The sequence below is a fragment of the Cygnus atratus genome, chromosome 7 (genome assembly GCF_013377495.2).
Source record: "Cygnus atratus isolate AKBS03 ecotype Queensland, Australia chromosome 7, CAtr_DNAZoo_HiC_assembly, whole genome shotgun sequence".
In the NCBI taxonomy this organism is placed as follows: Eukaryota; Metazoa; Chordata; class Aves; order Anseriformes; family Anatidae; genus Cygnus; species Cygnus atratus.
The window spans coordinates 33587498-33611810 of NC_066368.1; the positions used below are offsets into that span (position 1 = coordinate 33587498).

A 24313-nucleotide genomic window follows, 5' to 3' on the forward strand; every position below is an offset into this window, starting at 1 on the left:
TTCTGAACATGGTTCTATTCTTTTTTGTGATTCTTTGGAACAAGCTAGATGCAAATTTCTTTCTCCTCTGAAAAAGTGGGATTTTGTCTCAAGGAAAGGATTGTCATGGAGGACAGAATTAATAATGAGGGCAGAGGAGAGAACACAAACACTGGGAAAAGTATCCAAAGGGTATCTTGGCACCAAAGCACCAAATACCATTAGCTACTCCATAGTTCATATAAAATCCCTAAAGCTTTGCAGTCATATCTTTAAGAGCACATACTCATCTCTCACAGAGTCTGTAATTAAAAAAAAGCAGCAAGCCCCCTCCCCCACAAGCAGTCCTGCCTGTTCTGTCCTGAGCAAATCAATTGTGCGAGGAACCAGTCTGAACTTGCTAGGTTCAGCTTGGAATACTTGGCAGCAAGCAATTGCTCTGCTCTGGGAGCAAACACAGGAACAAATTGGGATTTATAGTGCTAACTCTCCTCCTCTCTGCCCTTATTTTTTGCTTATGATTGAAGCCAGAAAGAATTGGAGAGACTGGAGCCAGAGTGCTTGCATTTTGGATAAATGTCTTTTGTTCTGTGCATGTACAGCATCCAACACGTGATAATGGCTAGTAATGTGCTGTAGTGTATTAGAAATGTAGTGATAACAACAAACTGCTCCAGGAATTTACCTGATCTTTTACACTTGTCTAGTAAAGGAAGAGAAAACATTTGCTCACAGTAGGAGCAAAGATAATCACACTACGCTTTATGACAGCTAGGGATCTAAACAACGAGGCAGGCAAGAACATGGACTGTGGTTACTTGCTTTTCTACACATTATGCCAATTTGCACTGCAGTTTCATCTTCACAGAACCCCTCTCTCCTCTTCATTTCGCCTGGGAACGATGATTTACGTGGGTGTCTGACAGAGTAATCCTTATATTCATGTGTAGGTATAAAAGGAGTCCTCTATTTATCTAGGATAAGCATTTACCTAGGTGCTGCTAGCTACAGGAGGTTATGAACCTATTCATGAGCTAAAAGTAAGTGTTGCAAATTTGTCTTATTTAACATATTCCTTGATGTTTCTTTTACTGTAGACAAAACCCAGGGTAACTAGACAAAATGTGACTGGGCAACTATGACTTCAACTCCATTTCGAAAAACATAAGCTCACAGTAGTAGACCAAGGCTTTTAGATCCAGCAGAGTTCTCACTGACTGCAGAACCATGTTTGTGTAGGACCTTTAGTCTGCGTATCAAAAAAAAAAATCTAGTACATTTTATGCATTTCTCTCCAAGCAGATTGCATCCTTGCTGGATAATAATAACAATAACAATAATATTTTTAAAAGCTGCTGCAAGACTTAAAATAACAAGCTAGATGGATCTCTTACTGCATTTAGAGTTCTACTCTCTGCAGCAGGTAATCTAAAGATTGATTCCAGCCTAAGGGTTTAGCTAGCCTGTTTTTGTTTTCTTTTTATAGCAGGCTTACAGATAATGGAAGACAGATCAGTCTTCACTGAATATTGCTGTCTTGTGTGTAAAGTAGAAATAATTAGAAAACATGAGGGAACGGGACAAAGACTGAAAAAAAATATAGGCAAAGATTGGTCAAAAATTATCACTCTGTGCAACACTAAAACCATATGCATAAATTAAAATCATTAATTGGAATTAATTCAATTTCAAGGAGAGTAAAGTTCAAAACTTCACAAAAGGAAGAAATTTGCAAAATTCTGTGCTCCATAACTTGAGCAACACAGTGGATACCTCTGTTCCCCTTTACCTCCAAGTCTTCCCTATGGGCACTTTGCCTTTTAGATCATATTTTCCCAGATATTCAAAATTATTTCAGTGTGCCCCTTGACTCCTTGATGCCCAATATCTGTAGGTTGTGTGTGCCAATAAAGATACTGGGTGGCCTTTATAAGCCAGCACTAGTGAACAGACAAAGTATGAGCAGCATCGTTCAATCAAAATCTTTGTCTTAAGTGCCTTTCCAGGCTCAGTGTAAAGGCCGATGCCAACCAGCTAGTGCAATTCCTTAAATCCATGACTCATCCATTGCACTTTTCTATCCCATTTCTTTAATTCTAGAAACAATATTCACCTTCTTTTAAGACGTTAGTCTCCAACAATTCACATAACTTAATATTCATGATACACCATGCTCAGCAAAAAGATAGGTTGGTTTGTAGGCAAATGACCAGAGTTACAAATGATAAATTCATTTACATATATTGGTTTCAGTTCTATAAATAAACAAGGCTTTTTGTTTCTATTAAGATCAACAACTGGGCAATTTTCTGAATTATACAGCAAACTCCCACTGCACGTTGCCAATTATCTGGCAGCAGCACTTCTGTTTATGATTTTGGGATCAGCTGCAGTTAGCCCCCATGGTCAGTGCAATGCAATGCTTGAGAAAGAGCATAGTATCTTATGCAACTCAAGCCCTTATCTTTTGGCACAGTCTTGTATTCAGGCCGGTGAACACTAGCACAAACAAGTTATCACAGCATTACGCAAGTCAGATAATAATCAAGCAGGTCTACTCTTGGCCTCCTCAGACTGAGTTTTTTTTTTTTTTTTTTTTTTATCAAATTGGGGTAGGATATTCTGTACCACGTTAGTCTGCTGTGGAATGCCATTAAACAAAATGACTGAATTATTTTGGAGGGCCTCAGAACAAATGTATCGTCAGACTTCCCACTCCAAACATCTCCGTTTTGCAGACAGGGAACTGAACCAGGGAAATAGTGACTTGCCCAAGGTCATGAAGGAAATGCTTTATGAATGATAGCATCCTTCCTGTAGCTGGACAGCTATGTGCTCATCTATATCCTTTCAACAGGTCAATAGCATGGAATACATTGGCAACTGGGAACTCTAGTGGAAAATACTCTCCTCTGCTCTTTTACAACATGCAAGCTGGCCTAAAGGGAATTACTCAAATTGACCAGAACAGACCAAAATAATTAAATGACTTCTGGCCCAAGGTGAATAAACAGTATGCAAACAGCAGGTATTACACCACACAAAGCCAGCCAGGAAACTGAGCACCGCTGAGACCATGTGTAATGTTATCATAAAGAAAAAACAACATTTTACTTATGAATTCATATTTTGTTGCAGTCAGATGGAAAAGTAGTGTGATGGATGTTCTTTTTATCACTGGTCTCTTCTGAGTTATTTAAAACCATAGCTGGGAAGAGGCCAGACAACCCCATAACTTCAAACAGGACTGAGGTCAGAGGGAAAACTGCCACCACAGCTGCTTCTCTGCCAAGCTGCTGGAGCACCTCATGACCTTGCAGGCCCTTGCTGCTCCATTCCAGAAGCCCTCCTGTACCTGCCTGTCTGCTCATGCTGTAGTTTCAGTGATGAGAAGACTTCTCTAGAAACTAGATGAGTGCAAATTTTTGTTTTTTTCAGCTGAGTTGCCTGAGTCCAAATAAAAGACACATTAAGAAGGTTAGATTGGTTTCATAATGGTTGGACCAGATAATCTTGGAGGTCTTTTCCAACCTTAATGATTCTATGATTATATAACAAAGGTATACCTCACCTTACTAGGTAGCTTACTGATTTTGCCCATTGACTACTTCTAAGTTATTAAAAACATGAAATGAAAGGGATTTAAATAGCAGTAAAGAGGTTTACAGGTGGAAACATTTATTTAAGCAATAGGTTTTCCCATATTGGATTTGAGAGACATTACTAATAAAGACTAGGGAAGGTTCACAGAGGCAAGCTGTAGTTTCCTCCCACAAAATAGGTAATCCTTTAGATCTCTATATCCAGTTAGCTAGTGATGTTGGATGATTTGTTTTCCTTAGCTTTGACCTTCATTACTGTCTAGATATTCCTGGCCATCTAATCTGCTTCAGTAGTTGTAAAATGTAAAGCTAACCAAATTTGCTATTTGTATGATTTGCTAAGAGTTACCTCTCTGTTTCAATACTAAGACTTTACAAGTCATTTCCTATCGCCTTAAGTAAATTAGGGTGCAGTCCTCTGTCGGATGGAAATCCAGTATGAGCCATGGGGGAAGAGAATTTAAACTGAAGGAGAACCTAAACTTCCACCTGTGATTTCACTAAGTCATGTTAGACCTGGACAGTAGTAGCATGAAATCAGTGGAACCACACCTTTGCTAAACCAGTTGAAATAAGACAGATGTCATGAGATGAATGATCCTTTTAAGAGATCACATTAAGTGATAACACCTCCTCACCATTATTGGACTTGATGATCCTTATGGGACCCTTCCAACTCGGGATATTCTATGATTCTATCAAATATTCAGCAAAGGAATAATGAGTTTACTCTGTTCTCTTTGTGGATAGGGTACAAAAGTATGGCCCTAGTTAAAAATGAGGTTTCCTTAAGAGTAAGGGTGTTCTCCACCTTGCTTTAAGGCAACTTGGTCTTCAACAATTACAGCCAGCCTACACAGCTGGCTCTTCAAGTTCTAGATTCTGCAGCTTGGTCATCACTTCCGTCACAGAACTATTCATGTAATGAAGGTTTGCAATGTTAACATCTGGACTGATTGTGTCACAGTAACAGGTAAAACAGGTCCTCTATTATTTATATACCTGTTAAGTGTTTGGTGAGGCAAGGTGCTGTGTAACACAGAAGAAATTATCTATTACGCTGCTCTCAAAAATCATTGTGAACACTCTATTGGACTTCCCCAAAATTCCACATAGTCCTATAAAGATTATAGGAAAACAGAAAAAAACAAAAAAAAGGGGGAGGTCAGCATCGCTAGGGGGAATGGAATTGTCTTACCTCAACAGTGAAGAGCTCAGACGTCACAAACATTCGTTCTTGCTTGATATCCAAAACTCTAAATCAAATAAGGGATAAATTAAGGGATAAAATAGAGATCATAACAATTTTTTGTCATTATAAACAATTTCTCTAAGTGTTTGAACAGTAGCTATTTTTACTGCTTTCTGGGTCAGATACTTATTCAATGCTGAGAAGCTGCTTTTACTTTGGAACAAAAATGAAGGGAAAAAAAACTTTTTCTGAAACATAACACAATAAACACTGATTAATTAGTTACTTATGGACTTGCCTTCAGAGGACATTTGGAAACACGTCCAAGTCTTTAATAATCTTTGTGCTATGCAGTGACTACATTTCCTTACTACTATACTGGATTTACCTTGCTTCTTCCCGAGCCAGAATCTCCAATAGCTTTGAAATGTCTCCTGGGCAGTCAGAAAGCACAAGGGAAAATCTGCACACTCTGTTATCAAGGGTCAGGGCACGAGCTATGCACTGCTGCAGCAAATGTAACTCCACATTTCCACTGCATATAGCAATTGCCACTCTGAATGCAGAAAAGAAAATACGATTATTTCTTAGCTCTTCTCTGTGCAAAGCTGTCATAAATCACAGACATTATATTCGATATCAGCTTAACATTTGCAGGGACCAGCCTTCCATAAACATTTATTACATTCCAGAGGAGCTCCTAGTTCTCAGTATCAACTGTGGGTGGGCTGTGGGACTCTAGAAGCTGGTTGCATTAGATCATCTGAAGCTGTTTTGTTTTCACTTGGTATTTGTTGGGGATTTAGTTTTGTTAGAGATAATTAGCTGGAGAATTCTAGGTCTATTTCAATTTTAAAAATGCAACAGCACTTTCACCAGAAATTCTGAGTCTCGGGCTCTTAACAGTTCAATGTTTTCTGTAGCCATTAATTAAACCCACCTCAACCTTGCAAAATGAATATAGAAATGTTTGAAGAGCAACTGAAGAGCCACATGGTTAGTCCCTGATAATCTCTTTCTGCAGAGGCAAACCTGTGCATTTCCTCTTTTATTTTAGCTGTGCTGAATAGAATTTTGTTGCTGCTCTGTACGTTGTCAGCCTTATCTGAGCAACTGCCTCAGTATCATTTTAGCATCCAATGTTGTATATTGGAAACTTTGTCTTGAGCACATGCATATTTAAATACATTCTGGACTGTATCTTGAGTCAAGGCTCAATCTGCTTAAGTACTGAGTGCTGATGCCCAGATGCAAGAATGGATTTACCCACACATTTAACGCAAAGCACAAGGGTAATCCTAGCTGGGCAGGAGCTCTTGGGGTTGGAAGGCAGGTGTCACTCAGTGACTGCAGATGACAGCCCAGCTCACTTGCTAGTGAGTTGTTTCTTTTTCAGGAGGCAAAATCCCACCACAGATGGGGTTGATTTCCACATGTGGGATGAGAGAAGGCAGCAGGCTGGCAAGAGCACGATACTCTCATAGCAGATGTGCATTACTGCCTTTCTCCCAGTCATTTGAGAATACTGACATTTGTCTTGTTCAACATGGTCTTCTGACCTGTGAGTGGTCTCTTCAGCCTGAAGTAGATGCTACGGATAAGCCTACTGGCAGTGCAGGAACAGAAACTGCCGCATTGTGGGAAAGAAATTTGCAGGGAGCTTTGTGCTGTTTCACACGTCCCTGAGTTAGAGATAATGAGGAAAACAGCAGTAGAACCAAAAACTTGAGCAAGGTCGAGATAAAGTAAATTGGCTACAGTGTTAAAGATGAGCTTTGGGCAGCGGCCAATTGCTGGCTGGCTCAAGGCGCGTGTCTGAAGGTCTCTAACCAATTGTATGACAGATTCGGGCGCGTGGGGCTACAGGGAAATATATGTAGTGGTGAAAAATGGCAATAAATGGCTCCTGTTCAAGAGCCATCAGGAGTCCGTGTCTTGCATCCCCTCACCGCATCACTCATAAAACAAGTACCTCCATTTCCCATGACCAAGACACTCGGGCCCATGCTTTTGCCACAATTCCCTACTGAGTCCCATTTGCAATGGCTGCTGTACCTTTTACCCTTCAACTCAGGCAGCTTCCCAGCAACCACTGCTGCAAGTCCAATGGCCCCTTCTGCATCAACCGTGGCTCGCTCATACTCCAGCAATCTCAGCATGGAAAGGAGTATGTCCTCCTCTCTGGCAGGCAAAGAGTTGTGTCAAAACAAAACAAAGAAAAGCAAACAAACAAAACAGAAGAACTACCAAAAACTGAAGACAATACATTTATGTATGAAGGGATTCCTTCTGTCCTCCTGGGTACATAATGATCCCACTGTGGTGTTATAGAAAGCTGTGCTGATGGGGGCAAATGTACACTCTTATTACTAACTGGAAGACACTGATATTTTTTACTAGAACCACTGTGCCAGCTAAATTCTAGTGTGTAAATATATTATTTGAACTTGTATTTTAGTGAAGAATTAGAAGTGTTTATTAGCAGCCTGTGAATTGTTTTGGCCAAAGGGGTCAGATAAGTGGGGTCAAACTCACTGTCTTCAGTGTCAGGTACAGCACAGTTTTCATACACAGCAATGTTCACCCAATATTATTTATTTTGCTGTTTTTCTTCACCTACCTCACAGCAACAACTTTATCCACAAGTTTCCCAGTCAGCTGCAAAGAATTGCTGCCAAAGCAAAGTCCACTCACATCTGCAGATTTCAAAATACAAAAATGTGAAGCTGGCTGCTCTAGAAAAGTTCAACGTTTTTTAGAGTCCTGACATTGTTTTTTGTCCTTAATGACTGCAGCACATTGCTATTCTATGATCTCAGGCAGCTTGATTTCTACATGACAAAAATGAGTTTGGTACCAGAAGGCCAAGGATCTTCCAGGAAGATTTTGCCACTTTGGATCCCATTACAAAAATACTGGTTCTTCCAGTATCCACTGGATCCTACAATCCAGTGCTTCTCAGTGTACGATGAGGCCTTGAACCACCAAGTGTGGCACTGGATTTGCAAGCTACAGCATGACAGTTAGCAAAGGAGTTCAGGGACAGGCCAAACTTACTGAGAGAGTTAAGTTGTTTGGTTATAAAGCTCACATTTAACCTAAAGCTTCAGGGGATTTGAACATCCGGTAAACAGGACATTCTTAAGTTGCTTAACAGCTGAGGTTTTTTTGTTCAAATTATATGGGAACAACTGAATTGTTTATAAATGCTGTTATCCTGAGAACATTTTTGCAAGTCTAAATATTTAAGTGCCACATTTTTCTGCCTTTTCACAAATTAGCCTTCTAGGCAAGAGCTTTCTCATTGACTTCACTGGTTAGGATACTGCTTGTGAGCACAGCAGTCAGATAACTACTCTCATATCTCCAAGTACTCACCTGAACATTTCATGTGCACTGGAAATAGTATTGTACTTTGAAGAGGGGTGCAGATTGTGTGTCAGAAGCTGCTCTTACAAAATGCATTAAATTTTGACAGATATATTCAGACAAGATTTTATTTAAATATGTTGAAACTCAATTAGCTGGAAAAGAACATGACTGGTTGGAGAAATCAATTATAACCTTTATTTTACCTCCACAAGAATAATAGATTTTTTCTTACCTCCATAAAAGTGATGATTGCTGCAAGCCTGGTCTTCAGCTGGGTGGCCAGCCTTTAAGGATTGTTGCAATACAGGGAAACTTTCAGATTCAACACCCTGGGGAATACAAATGATGTCACTTTTTTAGTGATTAAATTCTAACAGAAGTCACTGTTATAACTGAAAAAGTTTCCTCTCAGAGTTAGTAACAAGGTAATTTGAATCTCACTCACATTCTAGATGTACATTATCTTTTTCACGTAGTTTAATTTTTAAAAGGGATGAGGAAAATTTTTAGAACAAGTTTCCAGAGAAATTTCAAAGTGAATAAAAATTGAGTACAAAATGCAAAAAGCTTTTCATCTTTACAAGAATATCATTTTTCAATAGTACAAAAGACATAGAAGATGATAATGAGAAAGCTAATCTAGTTGTTATGTATGGGATGATACCCAGGAGTAAATGGGGCTGGAGTGGGGGGTGGAATTGATCAGTCTTGTAAGAATTCCCTCACAGAAAAAGCTGATGGAAAAATAAATCTTGATCAACCATCCCGCTACTATTTCACAGCTCTGAAATATACATTCCATGGTTAATATAAAGTTCCTAGATTTTTTTTCTTCTACCTGTTTGTCTCATTCCTCATCACTTTTGAAGATAATTATGTTTGGAAAAAAAAAACATATATATAGCTGATGTTTAAGTTGATTACTGTTTCCTTCCACACAGGAAGATTCCCTTACGTCAGCAATGTCAAATATATCTATAAATTACAGCAGCAGAAGTTGCTAAGTGTAAGTCAAATGTATCCAAGATGTATTCAAGACAGCAATACTGTATTATGCGTGTTTATATCCCTCTTGAGCACACCGAAGTCTGCTAGCTTCGATCACAAATAATTCTCCTTTTCCAAAGTGTTCACAATAAAACAGAAAACAATAGCACACGTACTCAAGTTGAAAGTTACCCGGCCATAGCAGAATAGCAATAATAATAAAAACATTAAGCAATCAACAACCAATAAGTAATCAACAATTTTAAGAGATTTTACCATAACAACTAAGCTACCACTAAATTTATCCTGTGACATCTTTAGGGTCAAACATTTCCAGTAAAAAATCAATTCAATGCACAGAACCAGATGTCATTTGCTTTGGAAGAGCATTCCCAGATTTCTTCTTAAATCCAGCCAAGAGACAGGAGGCTTCCTAGGCTCTCAGGTCCGCTGCTGGGTAGTGGACATAGGTAGTCCCTGTCCCCTGGCAGCCTTTGCCAGCATATTACTAGATTCCACTGCCTTTTGAAAAAAAACTGTGGTGAAAGCTATCAAAAATGCAACGCTTTCTAGGTGAAAGAAAACTTACAATTACAGAAATATGTGGATTGAGGTGTTTGAGTGCAGCAGCCGACCCTGCCAGCAGGCCACAGTGGCCTCCTGCTGGGAAAATCACCGCGTCCAGCTTTGGCACCTGCTCGTACATCTCCAGTCCCACAGTTCCCAGGCCCGACAGGTAGACAGCACTATCCTCCCTATGGGAAGGAAAGGCACATCTCAGCAGAGCTCACAGTTTTCAACACAGTAATAGTTCAATCTGCTACTCTAAAGATAACATTCAGCAGGAAAAATACATGAGAGTAAATCACCAGCACAATGATGCCAGGAGGTGATGTGACAGGTCACTGCGATCGAACAGACCATTGCATGCTTTGTAAAGTGCAACGTTACCTACTGGAAGAACACGTCGTGCCATTGAGAAACTGAGCAGACCCTTTCCACAGCACAGCAAAATCAAAAGGTGAAAAAAAAAATTGATGACAGAGCAAAAATCCCATGAAAAACAGAGGCACAAATCCTACAGTTACAGCCAGGTCAGCAAACTTTTCGAGATACCTGAATCACCTTGTTATCACCAATCATCTGGGCTTAACAGGAGTGCAAGTCTTCATGCAGGAGTGAATCCTGGGATTAAAGCATAAAGCGGGATCAAGGAAAATTCATAGCACAGTCTGGCCCTGGGTAGGCCTGCCAAGTAGCCCTTATGCTGACGAGCACGTATTGTTGTTGTTACCAATATCAGGGATTTACAGAGATAAGGAGAGAAATCATTCTTCCATCATCATCACCTCCTTAAACTTCATAAATTTTGAATGTTGTGGTCAAAACGAAAAGCAAAGTCTCAAAAGGAGATCTCGTTCTCTTTATTTGTAAGTGGAATTCAGTGTTTGTGATAAATGGGATTTTTTTTTTTTTTATGAAATTCAAGCACTGCGTTCAACCTCACAAATACCAAACAGTGTTACAGAGCTCAGTCTTTCCACAGCCCAGAGCCAATATCTGATACTTGAACATCACTCTGGAAGACCTCATGGAAGGATAAGCAAGACTTTTAGTTTTCCAAAATACTCACTGGCAAAACACTTTCAGGCAAAGTTAAGTTAATGAGCAGAATATGGACAAACAGAGTAAGACGACTGAAGAAAAGTCCACTGTACGCGGTCACACGATTGGCTTGGGTCTATTTCTAAAAGCTGTTTTGGATTATATGTACAAGTTAGGAATGCTGTAAATGTAGGATGATATATGAATAAAAAATAAGAGACCTCTGTGTGTCTGTATATTTCTGTGTTTTTTTTTTTTTGTCCCCCCCTCCCCCCCCCCCCCCGGCCAAACAGAATTATAGACCCAATGACTTCATTTGATTTACTTTACTGAGTACATTTTGGTACTAGGAAACCGTGCTCTTCTGTCACAGCTAAGACATGCGCAGGAGCACAGAATGCCTGCCAGGTGGAGACCAAGGCACTGCTGAGAAATTACATGTATAGAAAAACACAGCAAATTGCTCAGGGCAAGAGTCAGTTTAGCTACACAAGAAAAGATGAGAGAATTGAACTTTCACTCCTGTACCAGAATTAAAGAAGTAAAGAAATTATAGTGGAATGGGTAAATGAACCCTTGAATTTATTGTCTTTATGAAGACACTGATGCAGCTCTCTCCTCCTCCATATACACAGCAAAATATACCACTGGTCTCCTGATTTTTATTTTTTTTTCTGGAGCCTTATTCATAAATAAGGTTCAGAACTTAGATTGCAGAGTTGACCTACAACGGTTACATGGGAACTTGCAAAAATGAATGAGGGCCTGGGATATTCAATTTACAAGCAAAACTTTAACAACTAAAAACCGTGTCCAAAGGAAACTGCTCTGTGTATAAAGACTTAGTAGCAGTTTGAATAAGGGTTTCAGATAATCACGTTTTTATTGCTAATATGTTGTTAGAACACCAGTTCACTGATCAGTTTTCATCTCTTTATCATAAAATGAGTCACTTTATTTGCACCATCATTGATTACTTTTGCTCTGTGAAAACAAACACCTCTCTCTTGGTGTCATATGCCATTGAAGGAAAAGCAAGGAAAAAGGACAGGTAAATCCAAAGATGGCACATTTAAATAAGCATTTTTGAGTCAGAGCTAGAAATCTGTCCATTTGCCTTCTGAAATGTGCAACATATCAGCAAACAAAATGGGCTGTCAGGCTTCAGATTCACAATGGAATTTTGACTTGAGAGTTACCAGGTTCTATTCCCGTGTTCTCCAAGTAAAGGGCTCAAAAGCTATCAGCTGCCCTTCTTAGATTGTTAGACTAACCAAATCACAAATGAACTAGCATCAGGTCTGGTGAGTATTTGGACAAGGAGTCACATGAGAAAAAAAAATGGACTCTCAAGGAAGGAAGGTGTGTAATTCATTCTGTAGCACCTCATTTTATACCTCTCTGACTCAGAAATCAATTATTCTCTAGTCATCCCGCAGGTACTCTATAATTTATTGACAATCTTCATACTACATTTATAATGACGTCCTGAACATCTGTAGTTACTGGAAATCCTACATTACCTGAGCAGCAATTATGTAGACTTCATGAGCAAATTCCAACTTGGAAAATCACATTTCCTTTCTGGCATTTCACAGGAAGATGCAATAGGATGATAAATTTCCCTCCCCTGATTGGATACTTGCATGCTAGTTTTCATAACAGAGTATTTTAATTGCAATCAAGAAAAGAGAAGAACTGACATTGACACACCCAACTACAGGATATTACATGCACAGGTAAAAACAAAGACAGTCATGAAATGCCTGCTTCAGAAAGGAGAGAATAAACTGTTGGTTAAGGAGATCCAGAGATCCCATGAAGCCACCCTTCTCTATCTGAGCAACGATGCAACCTGTGTGACTAATAGATAAGCTTCATCTCTTGGATTTCGTTTGTGCTACCCTAGAAGACGACAGAGGTCTGGACAGCTTCAATTGTTTTCACCGTTCACTATTTATTTTTATTTTTTCTCTCCTATATTCAGTGAGGAATAAATACAGAAATAAACTCGTGAGCATGCATTGTATGGGAATGCTTTTCATATCTGGAAAAGCATTACTGTGATTTTCTAGGGATCAAAGGATCAAATTGCTGGGGGTTCTAGGCAAACTAGAATTAAAATGAAATAAATTCAATTTCAGAAGTTCCATTCTAAAGCACGGGAGAATGGCTGATCTTTTACAGACAGCTTTGGCAAGTGGTAATGAATGCATGGCAGACACATTGAAGAAGACTAGCTACCCATACATGCACACGTCTCTCTGGAAAAGTGCTCCCAGTCTATATCTAACAAAACATGTTTAAGGCATCCTGTTATGAAAAGGCCCACAACTGTACTGGTTTTGCTATTTTTTTTTTCCATCAGCATGTGAAAAAATAATCTATTGAGAGATAGGTTTTAATTAAACATAGTAATAGAATGAATAATTAACTGTTTTCTTTTAACTTGAAATATAATAAATCAGAGTACATAGACATCATTAATGATAATTTTATTTCATCAATGGTAGATGCTGAAATCCTTTGCACACATTGTCTGTGGAATTTCATGAAGTTAGAGAACATCTACTTTACATAACATAAATAAATCTGTTGGGGAGGAGACGAAGATGAAACATGAAATTACAATACCACAATTTAGTTCTTATGTGTAAATGTGATAGCTGATGCAAGCCAGCTGGGAGTTAACACACTGATTGAAAAACATCTGACAGAAATTTGGAAATCATAAGATTATGTAAAGCTGGTTTTCAAAAAGAGCCTGCATGGGTTTAAAATTCAGTGGGATCTAGGGCACCTTGTACCCTTGGGTTTCTTCGAAAGTCTCAGTCTGAGAAAAGGCTGTGCCCATGGTGGTGGACAAGGCACACCAACCAGCCCTGTGGGTCTCTAGCTGTTGGCAGAGCTGACAGTCCAATTGTAAAGTACAGGTTTTGGTATTAATTTCCTAATAAACCAGCTGGCAAAGAAGAAAGGACTTCCTTCATCTTGTTCTTTCTGAAGTCCTCTTTCCAAGCAATATTACTCATTATTACTGTGTTTACTGCAGTAGTGTCTACGGGGAACAGGCACTCACTGCAGCAGGTGTCGTACAAATGCCCAGTGGTGCGTTGCCACAGAGGCAGCAATGGGCAGGGAGCGTAAGATTCCAACTCAGTGCATCATCAGAGGAACTGCTGGCTATGTCATGTTAATGATTCAACCCTCTGCCCCTTTGGTGATCTTACATAAAAGGAAAAAAAAAGGGAAAGGAACCGCAGAAGAGACTGCAGAGAGGAAAAGGGAAAATTGGATCAGCTCTAAATAATTTTCCCTACCTTATCTTGTTCTAAATATACTTTTATTAGAGCTGGTTTGTTTCATGACCTCAGATAGCTTGCATACTTAAATTTATAATCATTCTTAGCTACTTATGTGTGAACTAGCCTCCTAATCAGCTTCTTTCATGCCAGAAACACAGTTTTGTCAGTCACCCCAGATATGCGAATACTTTTGCAGCATTAACCTCTTGCTCTGCCCTAAACCATCAAACCTTTTGCATTAAAGGTTAATTTTTACCTACCTTTCTCCTCACAGAGAGGCCAAAAATGAATGCAAGCCTAAAAGCACACAGACAGGATTCATAAAGATTTAACATATATCCAGTGTCACACCAGGCCATGAAGTTCCTAATCAGGAAATTTGCCTGGAAAAGGGAGGGTGTTTCATTTTGGATTCCATTCCAAACTGCTATGGAAAGGTTCACTATTCATACCTGAGAATATATAACTGTCCATCCCTCAGGTAAAAGGAATCTTTTGATGACGTGTGATCAAATTTTAAGTTTGAGACAACTAATGCCAGTAATTGTTTTTGCAATGCTGGGCAAGTATCTAAACAATGATAATCTTTTTAAACAATCTGACTTTCCACTTACTCTTCGAGGTAGAGGTAGCCATTCTCCTGTGCCAACCGTCTTGCGTGCATCTGGGAATCCTTAGCTGTAGTGCCATATGATATAACCATGGCACCGTACTCACGGCACGTTTTCACTCTGGCAGGGGAAGTGCTGGTTGACATGATAACAAACACTGGAATACGAAGCTCTGAGGCGTGGTAAGCAACAGCCATGGAAAAGTTACCATCTGAAGCCACGATCACCCCCTTTCTTTGCTGATCCTAAAAAACAGGATTGTTTATTGCACATTATGTAGTGTCACAAACTTGTCCCATATCATCCTTAATCTAACGGTCTGATTTCTTTCTATTAGGAAGCCTTCTTTTCCTTTACTGTCTGATCATGTTATGGTATTATGATACAGTATACACATGTACAGAGCTAAGACAGTATAATACCAATCCCCGTATTCCCTGAATTCGGTTCTTGTTCCACTGGGATTAGCTGCAAAGATTCAGCTGATCCCAGAAGAGTCAAAATCTGGCCCCTCAGAGATGGTATCTGTTCCCTCTTCCTTGCCAGTGGGAAATCACTTCATATCAGGTTTTCCTTTAACAAAATGATTTATTTATATTATTGCAAAGTGCAGGAATAACCACTGTTTCGGGGCTGCTGTATCATGCCAACTGTTATTGCTACAGAGATTCATTAGCCTCCTACAACAAAAGATAAGCAGGCTATTCACGCAATGGTACTGAAATTCATGACAAAAATCAATTGGTGATCTTGATAGTTCTCATCACCCATTGTAACTCGATTTCATCATCACTTCAAGTTTGGTGGTTTCAGCATGTCAGAACATATACACATACAAGCACTTCCATCTAAGCGTCACTTTTAAACAGTGAAGTTTACATTTAATTTTTTTTTTCAAATATTTTAAGCATTTCACCAGTGGATTAGCCATGCACAAAGAAGAAAAATATTTTACATGCAGATATTTGCAGACCTATGTTATTCAGGGCAACAGTTCAAAAGGCAAGAAACACTCTGGTTCTATGAACACTGTAGTTAAAAACAATTCTGCTTGATTTCTGTGAAGCCAAACTGATTCTTTTTATTTTCACATATTGGCACTTTGTTATACCTGAGGCAATGATGTCAGAAGATAAAGTACACCTCTCTCCTTCACAGATCCTGTGTACTGGAGGAACTCTTTCTTTAGATAGATATCCACTCCATACTGCTTGGATAGCCTGGAGTACTAGAATATAGAAACATTATTATGGCAATAAACCGAAATTTAAGAAAAACCTTGCACACTTCATCAGCTCCCTGTTGAAGCAGACATATGACTGCTATGTGTGACCTCCAAAAAGGAAAATTACATATTCAGTTTCTTTGGAAATACATGACAGTGCGCTGTTACCTACCAGACTCCTGTGGTTTATGGAAGTAATTTTCAAACTTGCAACAGTGAAATATGTACAGCATGGGATTATGAATTCTGAAAATAGCATTGGTTTTGGTCTTGATCAAATACAGATACAAAGATAAGTACTTTCACGAGAGATGGATTAAAAGACAGCTTGACAACATATATTCCGTATTTCTCTCAAAAAATGTCATGCATGTTACATAATGTACTGATATCATGTACTGGCAATATTGTCAGTTTGTGGGACTTTCAAACAGTTAAAAATTTCTATAAACTAAACATATCTGAAATGGATACTTGCTTTAAGGTATGCAATTAAATTAAATACTTCAGATGAATGTTTCCAGGCTTTTTAGTGGATTTGGAAGCATTTATTAACTTCCTCACCCATAGGTGGGGCCAGATTCTCTATTTTGCTTCTCCTGCAATAGGAGCTACGCCACTTGCTGCTCCCTTTGGAAATCTGGCTGCAGAACTGAAAGAATGTAAAGTGCTTAGGAGACTAAGAGAGTAACGGTTTCTATCCTAAACAGCCTAAACTACGGAGAATGCCTAAACAAAACAGAAGAGTGCTGGACAGGAAGTGCTGCCTTACTGGGTCTTCACATACTTCACTAGTTTTATCATATCAGTTTTTGTAGAGCATCTTGGATTCTAGAGTGAACGTTAAGAAACAAGATTTTAAAAGATGAATCCTGTGATTTAGTAAAATTGCTAAGTCTCCTACATTTTAAGACATGCATCAGTTAGTCACAGAAGTGGTGTACTTCAGATGTATCTTTTTTTTTTTTTTTAATTTTGATATTCAACATTTATGTTATATTTTGGTTTTGTTTATGTTATCCTTTTCTGCTTCCTTTAACCGAGGCTTATTTATGTGGCCTAAATACAACAATTACTTCTAACAAAGGAGGCGTCAGTGCTATTTTCAGCAGTACTGACCTGATGTATGACCTGGTAAGAGTCATTGAACCACCCTGTAACTTTTCCTTTTTGTCATCTTGGTCTTATCTAGGGGCTACAGATGCTGTGTCTAAGGTACAACACACAACACAGAGCATCCTCCACTTGGCATCCATAAAGCTAACACAAAACAACCTTTTAAGTTCCTACACCAGCAACCAAATTGAGTGCCCAATTTAATGCTCAGTCCTTGCTTTCCTTTACCTACAACCTCTACAACCTCTTTGACCATCATACATCATGTCATGCCTCAGCTTCAGGCAAACTGCTGCATAAAGATCCAGAAGGATGCTTCATCCATGGCCTTACCTGCAGATTAGGAATCACCCCGCGAAGTTTTTGTTTATTAATTAACTGAATAGTTTTTAGTCATACTTGCTTTTTTATTCAAAAAAAAATAATTCCCTGAGGGTGGCTCTTACCTCCCGCTGAAGAGGATTTCATATAAAGGTTATCTGTGGTTTTGACACTACTATGTGCTTTCAATACCTTCCTTTTGAATCAGTGCGTGAAACAGTTACTAATGACTTTTGCATGAAGATTACTTGGACTAGCAACAGCCATAGGCTATTTTAACACTAAAAAAGAGGGGATGTAGACTTTACACTATTCTGATCATCCTAAATACAGTTCATTAAAATAGACTGAAGAGAGTTGGCCTGTTTAGCTTGGCATAGCAAATGCAGAGAGGGGATACAACTGTGCTGCATAAATCTGCCAGCGACGCCCAAGAGAAAAGAGCTATTTAAGTTAAGGGGCAAAGCTATCTGAGAATAAATACTGTGAAATGGCCAAATAGAGCTTAACTAGTTGTAAGCAGGAACACTACCAGTTTATGAAGTTTCCTATTACACGGATGCCTGCAGGAGCAGAACATGGACTCTGTGGCTCACCTTTTCCCACACTAGGATGTGTTGGTTTACTTTCAGAGCAGGAGCCACAGTTTGCGAGCTTGGGGAATGGGGCTGAGATACAGACTGCACAGTGAGCTGCTGGTCAGATCCATCTGAGCTGAGAGTGTGAATGAGATCCTGCAATAACCCACATGGCCAAGACTATCCTTGTTCAGGGAACTCTGAGCCAAAAAAAGCAACACTGCAAGTAATTATGATATCTCTAGATCAGCAGGCACCATCTGGGAACCAGCAGAACTGCTGTGCATTGCAGACTCAAGCAATTTGCTCCAGGGAGCGGACACCAAGGCCCTTTACCTGTGCAGGCCAGAAAGACAATCAGCAGCCAGTGAGGCTGGCAGCGTGCCCATGGGGGTCAGTGACAAGGAGGCATTCCTCCAGAGAGAGATCTGAGGCTGCTACTCTGAAACGCCACTTGCAAAGACTTTCTCTTACCCACTACAGGGAAAAGAGATTAGCCACAGAGGGCCTACAATCACCTTCCTGAAGAGTTCCCAACAGCAGAAATACACCATGAATTAAATAGCTAAGTCACTGCACTTCCATATGCTTTAACAAATGTTTTTACATATGCAATGAGAACGTCTCCATCATTTTCATACCTAGACCAATCAATAAGGGTGTGTGTGTATCTCAATATCCTTGTTTTGTTGGAGGCACGTGGCAGAACCACCTGGTTACAAAACAGATTCATCCTTGCCAGGTTTGCCAGGCTAAGAAGGAAAATCTGATCCTTCAAACTTCCCAGATACGTGCGCTGGTTCCAAACCAGACCCTCTCATCTGACTGCTTTTCCAACAGTGGTAGTCAATGGTCTCCAACTCAGATTCTTTGTAGCAAGTGTTTTTCAACAGGAGCATAATACCGCAGCGCATTAAGTCTACGCCTAATGTGGTTTATCCTTTGTTTACAGGTCACTGCAATCTTTGAGGATTTAGGTTAATGTAAACAGGTAAGAAGAAAATGATTATTGACAGTTCACAACAACTAATACGAATGTGAGTCATTTTACACAGATCTATCTGCTGCAGATAATGCATACTCTTCTTTCATTTCTGACCAATTTTTATGAGAGAGAGTGAGAAAGAGAGAAAGAATTGAAAGCCATAAGAATTCAAAGCCATAAGAATTCCCTACCATGCAGGGGGTTTTCTGAACACCGCTCTGGATTTTGAAAGCTGCTGCACTTATATCTTCGAATCGAATCAGCTTGTTGTGGCTTGACTGGTTGGTCCTAGCGCTTGACTGAGGAATGAGGGAAAGGGCATCTCCAAGTAACTCCTCGTTACGGCTGACTATCTTCATTTCCCAAGTCTTCACATCCCCATTGAGGTAATCCTCTTCAACAAAATCTTTTAGTCTTTCAGGGTTGATAGAGGGTGGCCTCTGCCCAATGTGGCCATTTCTTACTGGCCCATCCTTACAACGGTGAAGATCACAAATTGCCGGGGCATCTTGTTTGTTGATTTTATCGTCATCCCTGAAAACAAATAAAATAATCTTGTTAGGAAAGCTTGGACGATTAAAGGCTTGACATTTAGCATCTAAGTTGCTCTTAAATCAGTTGCACATCTCAGTTGCTCTTCACAAGCCTCAGATGAGCAGACTAAATTATTAATGTCTTATTACCTATCTTGCAGGTAGATGGAAAGATACTGTAACCAGACAGCTTTTACAAACGTCGCAGGTAACCTGCAATGTAGACAAACTCAAAAACTGCCATACCCAAGTAAATAGGAAAGATACAATGCATACTGTCTAGGAAGGCAGACCTGCTTAAGTGCTTGGTCTCAGCTGGTGATGGTCCTACTTCAGCGTTGCAGGAATTTTGAAATGTGAAAACATGTTTGCTGTATGCAATTCTAGGTTTTCCAAAAAATCACTGCTACGGACCATTCCCTAACACTTAATAGCAATAACATGTGATTGCATTGCAAACAAGAGGTCTGCTCCTCTGCTCGTGCCTACTTGCCGCACATACTCTTGTCAAATGCCTTGTGATGGGAAGGAAATTACTCTGATAAGAGACAACAACTATATCATACTATGAGCAAAAGGACTGGGACTCCTGATCTGTGAGCTAACACTTCATAGATAAAAGCACCTCTAGATAATAAAACACTGTGATGCCACAACAAACCTCTCTCCCCAAGGAACCTTAGAGACAAAACCTTTTGCTACAAAACCTTGCACTAGTCCTACCTTAGGCTGTCTTAAGCTATGGTATACAGTGCTCAGGAGTTCATAGAGGGTAACATAGGATTTTGCAGCCCTGCTAACAAATAAAATCAAAACTTACAGAAATTCTCAGAATTTGGCGAGTTACAAGGAGGAAACAAAGCAGAAGACCAGAGATTTGGAAAAGAGCTGATACCTAGTCTGGTCCGCGGCTACGACTACACAGATGGTCTAAGTCTCTCTACACAAAGTACTCAGTATTAACATATTTAGAAGAAACAGTTTTCTAAAAATAAACATGTTAAATTATTATCAGAGATTTCAGCATCACCCCTGGAAAAATTATTTATCAGTTTTGCAAAATAATTTGGATTTAAGCTACGCAGTTTTTCATCAGCAGGGCTGGTTGAAGCAAATACTATCCTAATTTTAGAGCAGTGATCACTGTAACGTGCATGGTAATCATTTCCAAAAATAATTTTAAAAACATTTAGAAACAGCTGCTTTTTGAGCAATTGCTTCACTTTTGACAGTGGCATCCGTTTTCTTTGTGGTCCCATAAGCTACGCCAGCAGCTCTGTTCCTATTATACTTCCAGTCGTCCCACTGAGAATCTCACATAACAATATAGGCAGTATAAGATGCTTTATTGTTTAAATCAAGTACTATACTAAAAAAAAAAAAAAAAAAAGACAGTTTTAGTGGCAATTTCTTCTCTCTCCAAAATTCCTGAGATCAAATGTGCGCTTGCAGCCCAGAAAGCCACCTGTATCCTGGCTGCACCAAAGGCAGCGGGGAGAGGGAGGGGATTGTCCCCCTCTGCTCTGCTCTCGGGAAACCCCACCTGGAGCCTGCATTCAGCTCTGGGCCCACAGCACAAGAAGGTCAGGGACGTATTAGAACAAGTCCAGAGGAGGGCCACAAAGATGATCAGAGGGCTGGAGCACCTCTCCTATGAAGACAGGATGAAGAAGTTCAACTTGTTCAGCCTGGAGAAGAGAAGGCTCCAGGCAGACCTTACAGCAACTTTCCATTGCCTAAAGGGAGCCTACAGGAAAGCTGGGGAGGGACTCTTTGTCAGGGAGTGTAGTGATAGTTTATTGAGTAGATCTATTCTACACTTTCTTGCATTTCTGCTCCTTTGGGGTTAGAGGGTTGGAACATTTCCTAAGGATGTTACACTTCCACTGTTAGTTCTCATGCGTATTAGTGATCTTAATGCAAATACAGGAATCAGATCAAACTGTCTCCCTGTGAACTTGTTATGGCACAGCCCATGGCTCTTGGAACCAAATGGGACCATTGCATAAACAACAGCTATCATGACCTAAGAGGCCACAGCTCTAGTAGGAGTTCACACACACACACATCCCCCAAACAAATGAATCATTTTCTACATCACATTAGCCCATGACCTCTCAGAAGAGAAGAGCATATACAACTTATCTCTAATCTTGTAAAATGTTTAGCAAGCATTGGCAATGAATGATATTTCTTATACCGATTGTATATAGAGAGTGATATATATAAAATATATATGGATCAAAAACTTGTGATTTTTCTAGGTGATTTTTTTAATGACTTGTATTTGAGACAGGAGATAAACTCCCATTTTTTCCTGGTTTCTTTTGTAATCAAAAACTGTAAAAATAAATAAATAAAAATAAAACCAGGCAAATATGACTACAAAAACTCCACCAATGAACCAGTAAAGTACAGAAAGTCCAAATTACAGGGCAACACCCCACCAATCTAGTGCCATCAAATACTTTATCAGCAAATACAAAGACCAGATTTGGATACTGATTTTGGGCCCTACCCTAGGATTTCTTCTTTTTCTCTTCTTTTTTTTTTTTTTTTTTCAGAACAAAGGAAGTTTTTGCATCATTGCTCTCACGAGCAGTGAACATTTGTGAAGGTCCCTAATGGAGACAACACCTTATAGCCATAACAAAAAAATAAGTCAAACATAAAAGGCATATATAGTCTTTTCAAGCATGATATGGGTTTAAAACAGATTTGAAACATTAACATCTCAGCACTTAATATGGAAACTATCATCCATTTGCATCTGAAAGGTCAGCAGCCTCATTTCCAAAGGAATATCATCGTGCTTTTGTATATGCTATTTTCTTCACATGAATTTTTATTCTCCTTCTATGCATGCACTTTTCAGTTACACCAGTGAATGACATTTTTCCCTATTGAACCCACCTGGGTGAATACATAAGCTTTCAAACTTAAAAGGTAAACAGTGGTTTTAGGTTTGATAATCCATCACAAACAGGCCACTAATAACCCTGCTGAGTTAGGTGTGTTTCTCTCCTCAAAACACAGTTCATATGTTTTGCACAGATACCTCAGTGCACAGATTAACTTAATATGAATTTATTTTACAGGAATGGTCAATGCAGGCAGTGGGGCATGCAAATGCTCATAAAACAAACAAACAAAAAACCAAAACAATGTGAGTTCCCATGCACAGTAACAAAATATGGTATTTTTTCTAGTGATCATGCCCACGAGACAAAAAGGTTGAGCCAATATAAATACAAACTTAGTGTTATAAAACATTGTCACTTCCAAATGAATTGCTCGTTCCTTTTTCGGAGTTTGTTTAGAAAAGTTTTCATGAGGAAGTCTGATATTTCCAGCATAAAACAAATATCTAGCTGGCAAGTTTTGTTACATGTTATAAATCACGCCATTTTACCTTTGAAGTGATTAGTAAAAGCAAACATGGAAAAAATAGTTTATAAACCTACTTTTTCAAGAACAGCTGCTCAGCATAACTGCAAAAAAAAAAAAGAGAAGATCCGTATGCAGACATTCCATGAATTATTAAGGAACTGGAAGAAGTATCATATTTAACAAAAGAAAACTTTAAATATTTTGAAGTCTCAAAGCCAATACAAAGACAGTGTGTGCTGAAATGCACTCTTAGAATGATAAAAAACAATTCAGAATAAACAGTTCTGTTTCTAGACTGTTTCCTTGAATATACTGGTATTTTTCAAGTCAAATATCACTGGGGAAAACAAGTTTGGAAAAACAGCAATATTAATAGAACAATAATTTATTAAAACCAACAAAAATAATTCTAGGAAAATCAAACAGTGATAGCACACACTATACCTAAACACCACAACTGTTGCCTTTTTTACAGGGAGAAATAAATGCCTATGCAGTTATTCTGCAATAATGGGACACTTGCACGTCCCAGTCAGATGAAGCTCATGCAGATTGGCTTCCTGAGGTTCCTTGTGGAAACAGATTTAATAGATTAAACTGATAAACTGGATCTCTTCAGCTTCCAGAACTGAAGGAGCAAAAAATCAAAGTCACAGATGTCCAGAAAACAGTGATCAGGGAATGATCAGTCACTGTTTCTCCAAGCATAAATTTTAGGGGGACATCGTATGAAATTATCAGATAGAAAAATTAAAAGAAAACCTTTTCTTACTGAAGATAATTAGCTCACAGAACTCATTGCCATGGGATGCTATGAAGGGCAAGCATACAAATGGCTTCCTAAAAATGCTGTGCAGCTCTGTGGAGTTAGGTCTAATAGTGACCATTAAATACATTGTTCAAGAAGCAATCTGTGATTCAGGAAGACCCCAAGCACTTGCTTGGCAGACTCCACAAGAGAATATGAGAGAAAGCATTTTTCTTCCGTAGCTTATATTTTTCTCCAAGCTCCTGTTACTGGCCACCACTACAGAAAAGATACAGAGGTGGTTGTCCCTTTGCTCTGACTCAGTGTCGCTATTCCTACAGCATTTCGATTTGTTGACATACTTAGAGCCAGCATTGGGCCTGTTTGGCAAAATAAGTCCCAACAGCTCATTTTGAGGCAAAAGAAAGGCTGAAAACAGCATTTCTTCATAATTTCCACAGCAGTTTTTATCATCTGCATTCACAATGATACACACTCACCTTGAGGAGGGGCTGACAGTAAAGTAGAAGTTCTGTATTGTACTTTAGCACCCTTAAAGCTCTATGCCATGATGAGAAATTCAAACCTCAATACTTCACTTGGACTGATCAGTAGCATAGTGCAAACTAGTGGCTAGTGGTAAGCCTGAATACCACTTCAAATCATCCCAGTGAATTAGGACTGGCCTGTAATTAACAGCAGCACATGCACATACATGCATACATACATATGCATGGCTTTTTTCGTTTTATACTTTTTTCTTT

The 24313-nt window shown here is 39.2% G+C and overlaps 1 protein-coding gene across 1 annotated transcript in view; it reads right to left on the bottom strand.

The window, feature by feature from the left end:
* Positions 1-24313, bottom strand: part of LOC118246709 (putative threonine dehydratase) — a 47882-nt gene that overhangs the window by 9476 nt on the left and 14093 nt on the right. The window contains exons 4-13 of the mRNA XM_050711841.1: positions 22876-22902; positions 19070-19412; positions 15765-15881; positions 14657-14898; positions 9722-9887; positions 8378-8474; positions 7394-7469; positions 6829-6954; positions 5162-5329; positions 4780-4837 (exon numbers count right to left, since the gene is read on the bottom strand). Coding sequence (XP_050567798.1) covers positions 4780-4837; positions 5162-5329; positions 6829-6954; positions 7394-7469; positions 8378-8474; positions 9722-9887; positions 14657-14898; positions 15765-15881; positions 19070-19237 — 1218 coding nt within the window. The 5' untranslated portion in view covers positions 19238-19412; positions 22876-22902. The remainder of the gene's footprint in view (positions 1-4779; positions 4838-5161; positions 5330-6828; positions 6955-7393; positions 7470-8377; positions 8475-9721; positions 9888-14656; positions 14899-15764; positions 15882-19069; positions 19413-22875; positions 22903-24313) is intronic.